This window comes from Ahaetulla prasina, chromosome 2, assembly GCF_028640845.1.
Source record: "Ahaetulla prasina isolate Xishuangbanna chromosome 2, ASM2864084v1, whole genome shotgun sequence".
Classification (NCBI taxonomy): domain Eukaryota; kingdom Metazoa; phylum Chordata; class Lepidosauria; order Squamata; family Colubridae; genus Ahaetulla; species Ahaetulla prasina.
Window position 1 is genome coordinate 277,107,159 of NC_080540.1, and position 16,666 is coordinate 277,123,824.

Below are 16,666 nucleotides of genomic sequence, written 5' to 3' on the forward strand. Positions count from 1 at the left end.
TGTTTTTATATGTGCTTACTGGTTTTCTTTTTAATTAAGTGCTGACTGCTGCCCAGATTCACTCTTTTTTAGATGGTGGCCATGCAAATATGATTAATAATAATAGTAGTAGTAGTAGTAGTAGTAGTAGTAGTAGTAGTAGTAGTATAGAAACGAAGTCCAGATCTTTTGGCATACCATTACTTCCAAATCCATAATGTGAAGTGTGATTGGATTGGGATCTTTATATATTATTGTAAATTAGTATAATGTAATATATTATATATTTCTAAGGAGCCATCCTTTGTAGCTTGATATTTTTTAGCCATGAAAAGAAACATCTTCATATGTGTTATCCTTCTGAGTCTTGCAGTTGAAAAAGGTTTTGGATGTTTCTGTGATCATTATCCATGGAGTTCTTGGTCCAGATGTTCAAAAACTTGCAATTTTGGGACACAAAACCGAACCAGGTTGGTACAAAAACAAGATTTCTTTTCCCAGTAACAATAGGAGCCATAATGTCCACTTGATTAAGGAGACATTTAAATATGTATTCTAAGGATATTATAGACAAACATATAAACATTCTTGTTTTCTAATGATAACCAATGGAAGAGGAAGTAGAAGGAAATGTTGGAAGGTATTGGAAAGTGTTCCAATATCTAAGGGGCAGGGGTGAGGGTGTCAACCTTTTCTCTAAAGTACCTAAGGAGGACTAGAAGCAATGAATGGAAACTAATCAAGAAGAGAACCAATGTAGAAAAAGGGGAAAAAATCTTGACAGAACAGGAAATTTATCAGTGGAACAGCTTTCCTCTAAAAATTTTGGGTACTCCATCAGTGGAAGTTTTTAAGAAGAGATTGAACAGTCATTTGTCTGAGATGGTATAGAGCCGTGATGGTGAACCTATGGCATGCATGCCACAGGTGGCACACAGAGCCATATCTGTGGGCCCATGAGCGTTACCCTAGCTCAGCTCCAGTGCACACCTTCTAGGCCCACTGGAAGTTGGAAAACAGGCTGTTTCCGGCCTCTGGAGGGCCTCCAGGGGGTTGGGGGTTGGGAATGCCATTTTTGCCCTCCCCAGGCTCTAAGAAAGCCACCGGAAGTCAGGAAACAGGCCATTTCTGGCCTCTGGAGGGCCTCTGGGGGATGGTGGGGAAGGCCATTTTTGCCCTCCCCAGGCTCCAAGAAAGCCTCTGGAGCCTGAGGAGGGCGAAAAATGGGCCTACTGGGCCTACCATGCCATTGCATGCCAAAAGCGGGGGGGGGGTACGGGGAGGTTGTGCGTGCATGCATGAGGGGCGGGGCACATTGAATTATGGGTGTGGGCATGTACACGCATGCCCCCCCTGTGCTCCCTCCGCTTTTGGCTCGCGACAGCAAAAAGGTTAGCCATCACTGCTATAAGCTCTTCTGTTTGAGCAGGTGTTGAATGAAAGACCTCTAAGGTCCTTTCCAACCGGTATTCTGTTCTGTTAAAGGAAAGGTTTATAATAATCAAAATGTGAGCCAATGCTTGGTTTGATATCTTCCAAACTCACTTTTCTGCCTCTCTTCCTTTTGAGAGAGCAGTAGGAATAGGTAGCATGAAGCTCTTCATGTGATAAGGACGGATCCCAAACCTCTCTGGTTTCGGATCCGTCCTCACAACAATGTGCTTTATACATGTATGTGGCCATTTGCCATGCCTGCCAAATCCAAAGCTAACTTTTGTGAACGATGCTTATTAAATAACAGGACAGGACAGGACAGGACAGGACAGGACAGGACAGGACAGGACAGGAGAGAAGAGAAGAGAAGAGAAGAGAAGAGAAGAGAAGAGAAGAGAAGAGAAGAGAAGAGAAGAGAAGAGAAGAGAATGACAGAGTTGGAAACGACCTTGGAGGTCTTCTAGTCCAACCCCTTGCCTAGGCAGGAACCCCTACACCACTTCAGGAAATGGTTATCCAACATCTTCTTAAAAACTTCCAGTGTTGGAGCATTCCCAACTTCTGGAGGAAAGTTGTTCACTGATTCATTGTTCTAACTGTCAGGAAATTTCTCCTTAGTTCTAAGTTGCTTCTGTCCTTGATTAGTTTCCAGCCATTGCTTCTTGGATGACTAGATGGAGCTGCAGCATAGACAAAAGTATCTATGGAATACAAGTATATCTCCCCATCTTCATTTTCTTGACGTAAGATTCGGGATTAATGTACAATATCTTCATCTTTGCAGGGCAATAGTGCGAGATTATTACTATAATAAGAATTTTTGTGACCAACTGTGCCAATGGGTTGAATCTCGGGCTTGTAGCCAGCAAGCATGTCCCATCAACTGCCAACTCGGTGACTGGGAAGAGTGGTCAGACTGTGACCCATGTGTTAAAAAACAGGTAATTTGATCACGAGATGTATGAGAAGCAATGCAATTGGCTCTGTTTTCAGTGTGCATGATGCAGAAACTGTTTCAGGCATTTTGAAATATGGATGCAGAAGGGCAATAGTTTTTTAAGAAAAGGTAATACTAGAGTCCTAGTTCTATTTCCTGCATCAAGTACCAAGTTCTACCTTTGTATGGTCTGCTAGCAAAAATAAAGTCTCTCTACAGCTGAAATTTTAGATGAGGTATGCAACTGTGAAACCCACATTAAGAAAACTTGTTTTCTTGCTTCCTCCCCATGCGTGGATTTTGCCTTTTAGTTCCGTGTCAGGTCTCTACTACAACCGTCTCAATTTGGAGGTCAGGCTTCTTGTGGGCAAATGGTGGATGACCGGCCGTGTTTTCCAGAAAAATTATGCAACATAGAGGAAGTGAACTGTGGAAGTCAATTTCAATGCGATAGCGGTAATCCTTGTTTTATTATCTTTATGGTCAATTACAATAAACATTCAGTTTAACCAGGGGAGACTGATGGGAGAAAGTAAAAAGTAAAAAAAGTAAAAACAACAAAAGAAACACCAAGATGATAGTCTCAACCATGCAGTTGAAACTCCATCCTCCTTGTACTGGTGGGAGGGATTGTGCTTGTTCAGTCCCCCTCCGCAGTCCGGGAGACACGAGCGATGACTTAATTAGCCAGCAACTATCAGCTCTGGCAGCAAACTAGTGAGCGTCTGCCAAGTGTCTCTGTTATCTCTCTTGATGCCGATGATTCAGCCAGGAAACCAGGAACAAACAGAACTTTATTATTATTTTATTTATTATTATTATTATTTAATCATATTTATATACCGCCCTATCTCCCAAGGGACTCAGGGCGGTTTACAGGCACTAAAAACAGATAAATAGAATATAAATACAATATAAAACATTTAAAAAACTTATTCTAAAGCCCGTCCAATTAAAAATAGAAATAAAACCCAATTTAAAACCCAAAATTTAAAATCTAGCTCAGTCCTGCACAATTAAATAAGTATGTTTTAAGCCCGCGGCGGAAGGTCCGAAGGTCCGAAAGCTGACGAAGTCCGGGGGGTAGATCGTTCCAGAGGGTGGGAGCCCCCACAGAGAAGGCCCTTCCCCTGGGCATCGCCAGACGACATTGCCTCGCTGACGGCACCCTGAGGAGACCCTCTCTGTGAGAGCGCACGGGACGGTGGGAGGTATTCGGTCGCAGTAGGCGGTCCCGTAAATAACCCGGCCCAATGCCATGGAGCGCTTTAAAGGTGGTCACCAAAACCTTGAAGCGCACCTGGAAGGCCACAGGAAGCCAGTGCAGTCTGCGCAGGATAGGTGTCATATGGGAGCCACGAGGGGCTCCATCTATCACCCGCGCAGCTGCATTCTGGACTAACTGTAGCCTCCGGATGCCCCTCAAGGGGAGCCCCATGTAGAGAGCATTGCAGTAATCCAGGCGAGACGTCACGAGTGCGTGAGTAACCGTGGATAGGGCATCCCGGTCCAGAAAGGGGCGCAACTGGCGTACCAGGCGAACCTGGTAGAACGCTCTCCTGGAGACGGCCAAATGCCCTTCAAGAGCCAGCCGTTCATCCAGGAGGACGCCTAAGTTGCGGACCCTCTCCATCGGGGCCAATGACTCGCCACCGATGTTCAGCCGCGGATTTAGCTGACTGTACCGGGATGCCGGCATCCACAGCCACTCTGTCTTGGCGGGATTGAGCTTGAGCCTGTTCCTCCCCATCCAGACCCGTACGGCCTCCAGACACCGGGACAGCACTTTGATAGCTTCGTTGGGGTGGTTCGGTGTAGAAAAGTACAGCTGAGTATCATCCGCATACAGCTGATACTTCACACCGAAACCACTGATGATCTCACCCAGCGGTTTCATGTAGATGTTAAACAGAAGGGGCGAGAGAATCGACCCCCGCGGCACCCCACCAGAGGGGCGCCTCGGGGGCGGCCTCTGCCCCCCCGTCAACACCGACTGCGACTGGCCGGAGAGATAGGAGGAGAACCACCGGTAAACGGTGCCTCCCACTCCCAATCCCCCCAACCGGCGCAGCAGGATACCATGGTCGATGGTATCGAAAGCCGCTGAGAGGTCTAATAGGACCAGGGCAGAGGAACAACCCCTATCCCTGGCCCTCCAGAGATCATCTACCAACGCGACCAAAGCCGTCTCCGTGCTGTAACCGGGTCGGAAACCGGACTGGAACGGGTCTAGATAGACAGTTTCATCCAGGTGCAAGGGAAGCTGATATGCCACCATACTCTCTACAACCTTCGCCGCAGCGAAGGTTGGAGACCGGACGATAATTACCTAAAACAGCCGGGTCCAGGAAGGCTTCTTAAGGAGGGCCTCACCACCGCCTCTTTCAAGGCGGCCGGAAGACACCTCCACCAAAGAAGCGATCGTAATCGCCTGGAGCCAGCCTCGTGTCACCTCCCGAGTGGCCAGCACCAGCCAGGAGGGGCACGGGTCCAGTAAACACGTGGTGGCATTCAACCTACCCAGCAACCTGTCCATGTCCTCGGGAGCCACAGGGTCAAACTCATCCCAAATAATGTCGCCAAGACCACCCTCGAGCGTCTCACCCGCATCACCGCAATCTTGGTCCAGACCATCCCGAAGCTGAACGATTTTATCGTATAGATAACCGTTAAACTCCTCAGCCCGTCCCTGCACCGGGTCATCCCGCTCCCCCTGATGAAGGAGGGAGCGAGTCACCCGAAACAGGGCGGCCGGGCGGTTATCTGCCGATGCAATGAGGGAGGAGGCGTAGCTACGCCTCGCTTCCCTCAATGCCACTAGGTAAGTCCTAGTATAGGACTTCACTAGTGTCCGATCAGCTTCCGAACGGCTAGACCTCCAGGAACTCTCTAGGCGTCTTCTCCGGCGCTTCATCCCCCTCAGCTCCTCGGAGAACCAAGGAGCCGGTTGGGCCCTGCGCCGGGTCAGAGGCCGCAAAGGCACGACTCGGTCTAAGGCCCCCGCCGCAGCCCGTTCCCAGGCCGCAACAAGTTCCTCGGCCGAGCTGTGAGCCAGACCCTCAGGAAATGGCCCAAGCTCCGTGGAACCCATCCGGGTCCATCAGGCGCCTGGGACGGAACCAACGTATCGGCTCCGTCTCCCTGCGGTGGTGAATGGCGGTCAGAAAGTCCAGGCGAAGAAGAGAGTGATCTGACCATGACAAAGGTTCAGTGACTATTTCCTTTAAGTCCAGATCTCTCAACCACTGACCAGAGAGAAAAATCAGGTCCAGAGTGCCACCCCCAATGTGAGTAGGGCCATCAATTACCTGGGTCAGGTCCAAGGCCGTCATGGAAGCCGTGAACTCCCGAGCCGCTGTCGATGACGGGCCGGAAGATGGCAAGTTAAAGTCCCCCATGACTAAAAGTCTGGGGGTCTCAACTGCCACTCCGGCCAGCACCTCCAGGAGCTCGGGCAGGGCAGCTGTCACGTAGCAAGGAGCCAGGTACGCGATCAGCAAACCCATCTGACACCTATGACCCCATCTCACAAAGAGGGATTCGCACCCGGCAATCTGAGGCACAGTGGTCTCCCTCGGCTCTAGACTCTCTCTAATCACAACCGCCACCCCACCACCCCTACCCTGGGCCTCGGTTGATGGAATGCACGGAAACCCGCGGGCACATCTCCACGAGGGCACACCCCTTCCGTGCCCAACCAGGTCTCCGTAATGCCTATAAGGTCCATGGAACCCCCTGAATAAGATCACAAACAAGGGGGCTTTGTTCACCACGGACCGAGCATTGCACAACATCAACCAAGGCCCGGCTCTGAGGATCCTGACCATCCGGGAACGGGAGAAGTCCAGGGTCGGAGCGCGTGATCGCTTTCAGACATCGAGCACGCGCTCCCGAAACTTGGTATGACCCTCGCCCGCCATATCTGCCTCTCCCACTTACCGTGTCAATAGAACCACCCTCATCAATAGGAACACCTCCACCCCATAACCTCCGAACCTGATAAAGAAAGACCGCCCCGAGCATGTGCAGAGACTGGCCTCACCCGACGGGTTACCCCATTGCCCGCCCTTACCCTCCCACCCTTAAAAGTTCCCTCTAAAAACCCCACAAGCTCTTCTTTTCGCATGCCACCTCTGTGGGTCCCAAGACCCGTCATGGAGGCCGGCCCTCGGTAGTGAGGAGGCCATTCCTGCGGCGGGGCACCTCGCAGGCGCAAGAGTTCCTCATGAGTATAGTGCATAGCAGCTGAGACTAAGAATCGGCAAAAACAAAAGCTCCATCTCCGAATGGCAGGTGGTAGCAGATGGTACTAGTCCAGAATGAGGACGGACGCAGAATGGAACAGCGATAGGCACCAAATGACAGTCTAGGTGGTATTCTGTCGAGTGTATAGTCCAAACATCCTGGAACCGGGGGTGAGGGGAGATGGCACTCCAGTCCTTGGGCACATCCTCCTCCGTCTTCCTCTGTCCCCAAATAAGTCCCATTGTCTCCCCCAAAAAGTCCTAATAGGACCAAAAACGGCCATAGAAGTCCCAAAAAGGCCGAAGGGGGCATGGATGATGTTATCACAGTCACAACCACAGACTGGTTACAGGGGAACCGCTCCGGAATGCCTCCATCATCTCCCCGCAAACCTCCAACAACCCCCTCCAGACATGGCCAGGAATAAATCCTAACCACCCCAGAGGCCAGGTCTCTCCAGCCTTATCCCCCCAAGAGGCCAGGCCCATATAAAAGGCTAAACTTCTCCAAGAGGCTGGAGGATATGAAAGGCTGCCAAGTCCACAATCCGGCAGCAGGGAGAAAGCCAACAAACCGTGGCACAAGAGGCAGATGGCAGTAGTAAGGGTAGATGTAATACCTCCGCTCTCATCCAAGTTGCAGAGGCTGAAACCCCCAAAGTCCGAAGTCGATGGTCGGAAGAGGGCCGGAAGACGAGTCCAAGGCTAGAGGCCCGCCAGCGAAACGAATCGGCCGAAAAACGGCCGGCTAGAAAAACTTCAGCTCTGATTCTCCCTCTAAGCAGTTGATTTGCTCACCACGAAGTGATATAGCAGCCCTTGCTGCTTTTATATCCTGTGGATGTGACTCCATGACTCAGCACTTCCTAGGCCTGCCCCACCCCTGCTTCCGTTGTTCCCACCTCTCCTGCCTATGAAACCTAGGGTTTAGCCAGGCCTGATTGCCATCAGCCGGGTCTGCAGGCGTGGCCTTGGGGGGGGGAAGAGTCAGGGGACGGAGGCCTCGTTATCTCCTCCACCTGGCCTGCCTCTGTCTCCTGGAGCTGAGCCAGGGAAGCTGGTGCTCCAGAGGTAAGTCCTGATGGCCCTTCCCCCTCACTTTCCAAGTCACTTTTGGCAAGGGGCCCAGCTCCGGGAGCGCAGACACAACAGTGCTGTTGGCCACCGCCATTTTGACTCTTCTGGATTTAACAGATTCTGGTTAGCTGATTTAAGACACATTAGACAATAGCAATAGCAATAGCAATAGCACTTAGACTTATATACCGCTTAACATTGCTTTACAGCCCTCTCTAAGTGGTTTACAGAGTCAGCATATTGCCCCCAAAAATCTGGGTCCTCATTTTGCCGACCTCAGAAGGATGGAGGCTGAGTCAACCTTGAGCCTGGTGAGATTTGAACTGCCAAATTGCAGGCAGCCGGAAGTAGCCTGCAGTACTGCACACTAACCACTGCGCCACCACAGCCCTCAGGCAAATATGAAAATATGTATCTTGCATAAAATATATATCCATAATATATGCAAAATCCCATTCCCATTTCACACAAGCCTAAAATATGTAAAATGAATCTTCTATATATATAAAAGTCAAATATCACTCACTCATCATGAAATCTCCAGAACGGTGGAGCCTACAAACTTGAAATTTGGCACGTATATTCCTCTTGGTTCCTAGGTGCTCGCTAAGAAAGGATTTTTCGAAATGACCATCAGATCATTAGTATTTCATATACAGTATTATATTCACACGCTCTGATGCTAAGGAGTTAGATGTTCTACTCCCCCTCCCCACCTGAAAAGAAAAGATTATGAGTTATGACTGCCATATCTGAGTTCTAAAACCTGTGCCATCCACTAGACAGCACCAAAGAGCCAATATCTTCTGTCTCTTTGCTGCCATCTAGTGGTCTCCTGACCAATGCTACCTTAAGATTAAGGTAGGGAACTCACCATACCTGCATACTCTGAGCAATGCCATAAAGTCAATGTTAGATTCTGTGTCTGAAACTGACAAAGCAACCTTGATTTTTCCAAAACAGGACGCTGTATTGCCAGGAAACTAGAATGTAATGGAGAAAATGACTGTGGAGACAATTCAGATGAACAAAATTGTCGGAAAATAAAGGCTGTCTGCAAGTCGACATTTGAAAGCATACCCAGCGTGCAACTCATGGGCCTCGGGTAATGTACATGAAGAGCTCTTCTCCATTATTGAAACAAAGACATCAAGTAGTCCTTGAGCTAGCAGAAAACTGTCTCACTCTTACATGCTTCTCCTATCGTCCATCCTTATATAACAATATTGCCAGATGGTGGTGTTTTTATTTAAAGGGTTAAGGGCATATTATAGAGTGATGGATGCCCTGGATAAGCAAATTCTTGCTTGTATCATCAGTAAAGTGGTAATGACAAGGGAATCCATAGAAAATTATGGTACCACTAGTCAAGATGGTGGCTGTGATTATGACTGATGCACATCAAAAGGGTGTGGAGCACTGGTGCTTGTTTGCAACCATTATCTTCAAAAACCTTCCAAAAAAAAAGATCTTGACTATGTGTCAGATTGGTCTAACAAGTGGCAACTTCAAATCTCAACCAACAAATGCTCTGTCTTGCACATTAGCAAAAAAATCAAAACATAAAATACAAATTAGATGGACATGACCTTATAGATGACCCTCACTCTGTCAAGGACCTTGGAGTACCCATTTTTAAAGATCTAAGTGCCAGATCCCACTGTAACAACATTGCCAAAAAAGCACTAAGAGTTGTTAACCTAATCTTGCGTAGCTTCTTATCTGGTAATATTGTACTACTAACTAGAGCATAAAAAACATTTGCTAGACCAATTCTTGAATACAGCTCATCTGTCTGGAACCTGCACTGCATATCAGACATAAATACAATCAAGAGAGTCCAGAGATATTTCACAAGAAGAGTCCTCCACTCCTCTGCTCACAATAAAATACCTTATGCCACCAGACTCCAAATTTTGGGCTTAGACAACTTAGAACTAGGCCGACTTCAGTCTGGCCTAAGCATAGTACATAAAATGATCTACCACAATGTCCTAGCTGTCAATGACTACTTCAGCTTCAATCACAACAATACACGAGCAAATAATAGTTTAAAAAATAATTAAACTCAAGGTAAACCGCTCCAAACTCGATTGCAGAAAATATGACTTCAGTAACAGAGTGGTCAATGCCCAGAATGCACTACCTGACTCTGTAGTTTCTGCCCCAAACCCCCAAAACTTTAAGTTTAAACCGTCTACTGTTGACCTCACCCCATTCTTTTTTTTAAACAAGTTTTTATTAATTTTTTAATCCCCTCCCCGTACACACATACATAGTTTATGAACAGAGTATTGGCCATATTGTATCTTAAATAATTTAACATATTCAAATACATTTTACTTAGTTACAATTTTTGCCAGAATATTCTTTTTTTGTAATTTTTATCCATATCCTAATATTTCCTTGCTCATTTCCATAAGTCACATCTTCTTTTGCCCTCAAGTTCTAATTTCTCCATTTTTATTAATATTCATTCTCTTTCATTCTTTTTAACTGTTTCAATTTTTATCCTAATATATTCAAATATATTCAGGGTTGCCTTTCTTCCATTTCATCTTTTCCTTTTTACAGCAATCCTTCTTCTCCTTCTCACTCCTCTTCCTCCCTTCTTTTATCCTATCTACTTTCTTTTTTTTTTTGTGTGTGTGTACATTTATACCCCGCCCTTCTCCGAAGACTCAGGGCGGCTTACAGTGTATAAGGCAATAGTCTCATTCTATTTGTATATTTTACAAAGTCAACTTATTGCCCCCCCAATAATCTGGGTCCTCATTTTACCTACCTTATAAAGGATGGAAGGCTGAGTCAACCTTGGGCCGGGCTCGAACCTGCAGTAATTGCAGGCTACTGTGTTCTTAATAACAGGCTTTTACCAGCGTGAGCTAAACCGGCCCTTTTCTCCTCTCCTACTCCATATCTACTTCCCCTTCCTTTCTCCCCCTCCTCCCTACCTCCTCCCTGTCTGATCTTCTCTGCTACTCTTATTTCCCCTACTTTTCCTCCTCGCCTCTTCCTTTTCTTCTTTCTCTCTCCCACCTTCTCCCTTTCCATCTCTCTCCTTCTTTTTATCTCTCTCTGTTGCTGTATTTATTTCATTTCAATATTTCTGGTGTCCAGACAACCCCGATTTTCTCATTTATTGAGTATATTTCTCAAACTTCCCCTCATATATTTTTGTCATTAACATTGTCTTCATCTTATTCCATTTGTACCTTACAATCAATTAATACAAACTTCCACCTCTTATTTTCTTAGTTTTTGTTCACAATTCAATAATTATTATTCTCTTCCAATAGGATACATCATTTACTAATATTACAATTTTATTCCCTTTTACATCTTAATTTCAATCATTTTCATTTATAAACCATACTGTCTTTCATATTTCATCGGCTGGACTATTTTTTTTTGTAAACAATGTACTTCTTTTTTAACTTCTTTTCAATTTTATATCTTGTTTTCAATTAATGTTTTCATTCTTTTCTATATTTAAAGTGTATTTCTTTACCATCAATTATAATTCTCTCTCATTCCGTGCATTCTCAGACACAAAAAGAAAAAGAAAATATATATCCATTATATCTTCCACATTTCATCTACTTCTCCATTTTACATTAAACAGTGTATTCCTTCTTTTTTACTCCCTTCATTCACTTCATTTCTTACTACCCTTTTACAATAATCTATATATTTCTTCTAATTTCATTCCTAAAATTTCTACAACTATTTTAATTTCTTTTCTACTATTCATTTTTCTCTTCCTTTTAACCATTTTCTTTCAATCTCTCTAAAATTCCATCTTTTAATATTTTTTTCCCTTTCTCCCATTCTCATCATCTTCTTTCTCTCTTTCTTATATCTTCTTTTCCACCTCCTTTCTCTAATTTTTACTCTTTTGATTTTCCCCCTCAATTTTTCTCCATTTCCTCCTCTTCTCTTTATTCTGTCACTGCCAATCCCAGTGTAATCATCTATTCGCAACTTCTCTGTTCACACCGGCCAGTGCCTTCTTTCTTCGCTGTCCCTCCAGGATAGCTACGGTCCATTAAGGACCCCCAAAATGACCGGAATTTCGCGTTCTTCCCAGAGTCCCTGGATTCACGTCATCTTATTCACGATGCTGGCCACACCTCTCCAACCTCACCCCATTCCTAAGAGGTCTGTAAGGGGCATGCATAAGTGCACCAATGTGCCTACCGTCCCTGTCCTAATATTCCTTTTTTACTTACTCTTTTCATGTTTCCAAATTATGGTTATATTTTTACCTATCTTATATATGATTGACAAATAAATAAATAAATGATCAATCAATCAATCAATCAATCAATCTTGGCTCTCTCAATCCCTCCAGAATGTTCTCTTCCATTCCAGTCTGAACTTTGTAGGTCCAAATAAACATAGATACTAGAAGTGCTTCAGAATACCTGCTTTCTATTAATTTTAATAAATTACAATGTACTTGGTAAAATTTGATAGGAGAGGTAGCCTGGTGCCCACTGTGGGAGCTATTTGGGAGCACACGTGGTCTTATTTATTTGTTCATTTGTTTATTTATCCATCCAATTCATATGGATGCCTCTCTCAACTATCAACCCTGGGTGGGGAACTGAATTAAAATAAAATAAAATAATAATTATAGATTTTACAAAAAATTAAAGTGCAAAGCAGCTGAACAAAATAGAACCCACATCAGTAATACAGCCAAGAAGCAGTGGCCCTACACACACTCAGGTCCAGGGCCAGACACAGAACTACATTTTTAGGGCCTTACAAAAAGCCATCAAGTCAGGATCATTCTGATCTCTGGAGGGAGAACATTCCATGAGGTGGATACTACAACAGAAAAGGCACATCTTCTAGGTCCTGGGCCAATGGCTATTCTTTGGCTGATGGGACTCGGAGCATGCCCAGACTGCCTGGCTGGATCAGATGGGTAGACAGAACTGAGGAAAAAAGGTTCCTCAGGTAAATAGTCCAAAGGCATAAAAAGCTTTAAAGGTAAAAAAACAGCACCTTCAATTGCAATGAAGAGAACACTGACAATCAATGCAACTCATGGAGTTTTGGGGTAATATCCACCTCATAACTGCCACCACATTCTGCCTCAGTTGAAGTTTTGAAAATCATTCCAAGGGCAGTCCCACCAGGGGTGGGTTCTACTTACCTTTACTACTGGTTCACATTGTGCCTGCGCACACATGTGCAGATCACTTTTGATGATGTTTAGATCAATGGGTGGAGCCTCCCAAAGGTTTTACTACCGGTTCTATAGAACCAGTCTGAACCACCACTAAGTCCCGCATAGAGCGCATTGCAGTAACCCAGATGAGATATCGGAATTGCTTATCCTTGATCTGGCTGTCTTTCTTTTATTACCACGATGATTCTAGGTATCATATCCTGGCTGGAGAAACCCGTGGAGAAGTCCTTGATTATTCATTCAATAATGGTAGCTGTGTTCTGCTGAAAAGTGAAGACCAAAGAATTAGATATCGTCTACCTGCTAACCTGTACAACATCACTTTTGAGGTGATTAAAAAATAAGACTGGGCACTATATTAAGCCACTGAACAACTTCAGTCTATATGCATCAACTTTTCTCCTATGAAGGTTTATCTCTCCATTTAGTTACCCACCTAAGACATGGAAGATGTATTAAGAGCCTTCCAAAAGAGCAGGATGGAGGCCAGTCTAACCATGGGAGGAATGATGTCACAAAGGCTCTCCTCCTTTGTTCTTGAATAATAGTCTTTGGTAAACTGGAACATGCCTCTCCTGATAGGAATGTTCATTTCTGTTATATTAAAGCAGTAAAAAATAGAACCTATTTAACACTGAGCAGATCAATCAGGTGCTTAGTGGGAATATCACTAGTAGGAGCTGCGGTGATTAGAGTGCAGTACTGCAGGCTACTTCTGCTGATCACCGGCTGCCAGCAGTCTGGCAAATTGAATCTCACCAGACTCAAGGTTGACTCAGCTTTCCATCCTTCCGAGGTGGGTCAAATGAGGACCCAGATTGTTGGGGGCAATATGCTTTGTAAACCACTTAGAGAGGGCTGTAAAGCACTATGAAGCGGTATATAAGCCTCAGTGCTATTGCTATCTCAGTATGCAGATGAAGAGACCAAAGCATGGAGAAAAATAGCCAGCCCAACACAATTTTGTCCCAATGGCACAAACACCATTCTTCACCTACTTCATGACTCAACCTTCACTTCTACGTGCTTACTTGCAATGTTGCAACACATGTTCAAATGAGACAGAGATTGCAACCGTAACAGATGGTTTGTTATTTGCAGTTCCCCTACCCTTGAACACCCAAGCCAGGCTTTCAGATGTACTCGTTGCTGAAGCAAACGAAATCCCCATGGGATTTTTAAATGCGTGGACTAATGAACTTTTGGCCCAATCTCTAAGTCTCTCCCAGCGTTCATATATGAAACTCTACAGGGGTGGGCTTCCAAAATTCTAGCAAGGGGTTCTCTGCCTGGTTGCTGTGTGGGTGTGGCCATGGTGGTTGTGGCCTAGTCAGCCTCCTGCACCACAATGGTGTGTGTGTGTGTGTGTGTGTGTGTGTGTGTGTGGTTGCCTTCCCCAGGCTCCGGAGGCTTTCCTGGAGCATCTGGGAGGTGAAAACAGCCTTCCCAGGCTCCGGAGGCCCTCTGGAGGTTGGAAACTGAACCGTTTCTGGCTTTCCTGGACTCTCCGTAGGCCTGTTTTTCACCCACTCCAAGCCTCTACACTTGCCTGCATCCAAAATGGCCCACATGGGGACTCCTGAGAGGGGCAGGGCAGGGTGAGTGGTGCCAGCCAGGAGTGGGATTTGGGGTTCTCCAAACTGCACAGAATCTTAGCTACAGGTTCTCCCAAACCTCTGCGAACCCCCAGCAACCCACCCCTGAAGCTGCAGACATTTTTGCATATACATGCTTTTTTTTTTTAAAAAAAATATTTTTTCCCAAACAATTATTTTTTAAAAAAACTAAATTTTTTATTTTTGATGGCTTTTCATTCTGCTGCCTCCCCTCCCAAAATACCTCTATAATTATACAAATCTCTGTTGATAGGTGAAAACTCAAGAAAATGATGTGATAACAGAATCCTACGCCAGCTTAACATCCTTGGTCCATTCTCATGATAAAGCCTCCTCTTCTAGCCATGGCTATAGGGGTACTAGTGGAATCCCCTATTTTTGGGGCTCAATATCAACCACAACATCAACCTCATCCTATCAGTTCAAGCAAGCCATGAAAGCATCTCAAAAAATGGTAAGAATCTGTATCCATGGAAGTCAGCTCATTCTATATTACAGGTAGTCCACACTCAGTGACTGCAGTTGGGATTGACAGCTCAGTCATTAAGCAAAGCTAAGTGAAAACACAGCTGCATCATCTGCATCATTACTTAAAATGGAACCAGAAGAGGGAAGAGAAATGAACAGGAGTTCAACAATGGGCCTCTTCTTAGACAGGTGTCCAGACCATAGAGGAACTAATCTCTTCAGCAGCTGCTAAAATGGATTGCACAGGTACTCCTCGACTTACGACCACAATTGAGCCCAAAATTTCTGTTGTTAAGTAAGGCATTTGTTAAGTGAGTTTTGCCCCATTTTACAACCTTTCTTACCACAGTTGCTAAGCGAATTGCTGCAGTTGATAAGTTAGAATAGAATAGAATAGAATAGAATAGAATAGAATAGTATAGAATAGAATAGAATAGAATTCTATGGCGATGGGAGGAGCCCCGGAGGGGCTGCGCCCCAATGAAGATCTGGAGGGCCGCCCGGGTTCCATCGGCCCTTCGAACCTGTGGTGGCGAGGGCGGCGGCCTGGCCCTTCCCTCTCCGTCGGGCGTTGTCACTGGTGAGCCCTGGGTCTGCTGGCGGATTTGGCGACGGGTGTCCCCCTCTCATCTAGGGGAGCTCCAGTGGCCTGCTCGCGGTGGCGATGGGGGCGTTTCCAGTGGCGATGGCCTGGCGGAGGCGGTGGGCGGCGCCTGCCCCGTGCTTTGAAGTGGCGGATGGCCCGATAGGCCCAGGGTGGCTGTGACCTTGCCCTAGTGGCGCGGATATGTGACAGCGCGGAGGAAGACCAGCGGGTCCAGCGGACACCCTCCACTATTTACCATCTTTATAACATCCCTACCATCGTGCCTCTCCCTTTCTTCCTTAGCCCACCCCAGGTCGTTTGTATGGGGTGGTGAACTGACTGAGTCAGCGGTTTTGTCATCTACCGCACATGGATTATCTCGAACTATTTCCCATCAGGACAGACTGGTCATGGTCATTTTATCATCTGTTATGACTTTTGCTGCCAACTTGACCAGCCCAGGATGGGCCTTGCCGGACCGTCTCAGTGATGCGAACATTTACTGCGGCTGACCTTCTTGCCCTGCGAGATGCCCCTCTCGGGTCTGGCCCTCAGATTATCGAGGCCCACCTTGAGGACGGGCTTTGGAGTCCCGAGAGGTGGCATGAAAAATAGGAGGCTTAGGGTTTTAATTGGCTGTTTTAATAGATTTTTAAGGGAGTTTTAAAGGGATTTTAAGGGGAAGGAAACCGACGGGCTTGGGTTGGGGGTGGGAGGAAGGGGTGGGTGTTGGGGTAACCCGTCGGGGAGTCCAGTTCCTGCACATGCTCGTGGCGGGGTTGGTGGGTCCGAGGTCATGGGGAGTCGGTGTTCCATTGGTGGAGGTGGTGCTATTTCCACGGTAAGGGGAGGCAGATATGGCGGAAGTGGGGCTCATATCGTGTTAGGGGTGCGCGCCGATGCTTACAGGCGATCGCGCGCCCGAGCCCTCAAACTTCTCCCGTTCCCGGATGGTCAGGATCCTCAGGGCCCTGGCCTTGGCTGATGTTATGCAATGCACGGTCCGTGGCCAATAAGGCCCCCTAATTCACGATCTTATTCAGGGGTGCCGCGGACCTTATGGGCGATGGAGACCTGGTTGGGCCCAGAAGGCGTGCCCTTGTTCAGATGTGCCCACCGGGT

The 16,666-nt window shown here is 46.3% G+C and overlaps 1 protein-coding gene across 1 annotated transcript in view; it reads left to right on the plus strand.

Moving 5' to 3' along the window:
- Positions 1-306: 306 nt before the first annotated feature.
- Positions 307-16,666, plus strand: part of LOC131190742 (complement component C6-like) — a 50,613-nt gene continuing 34,253 nt past the window's right edge. Inside the window, 6 exon segments of the mRNA XM_058168097.1 lie at positions 307-449; positions 2,198-2,354; positions 2,662-2,806; positions 8,635-8,776; positions 13,065-13,203; positions 14,744-14,944. Of these exon segments, the coding sequence (XP_058024080.1) occupies positions 307-449; positions 2,198-2,354; positions 2,662-2,806; positions 8,635-8,776; positions 13,065-13,203; positions 14,744-14,944 (927 nt within the window).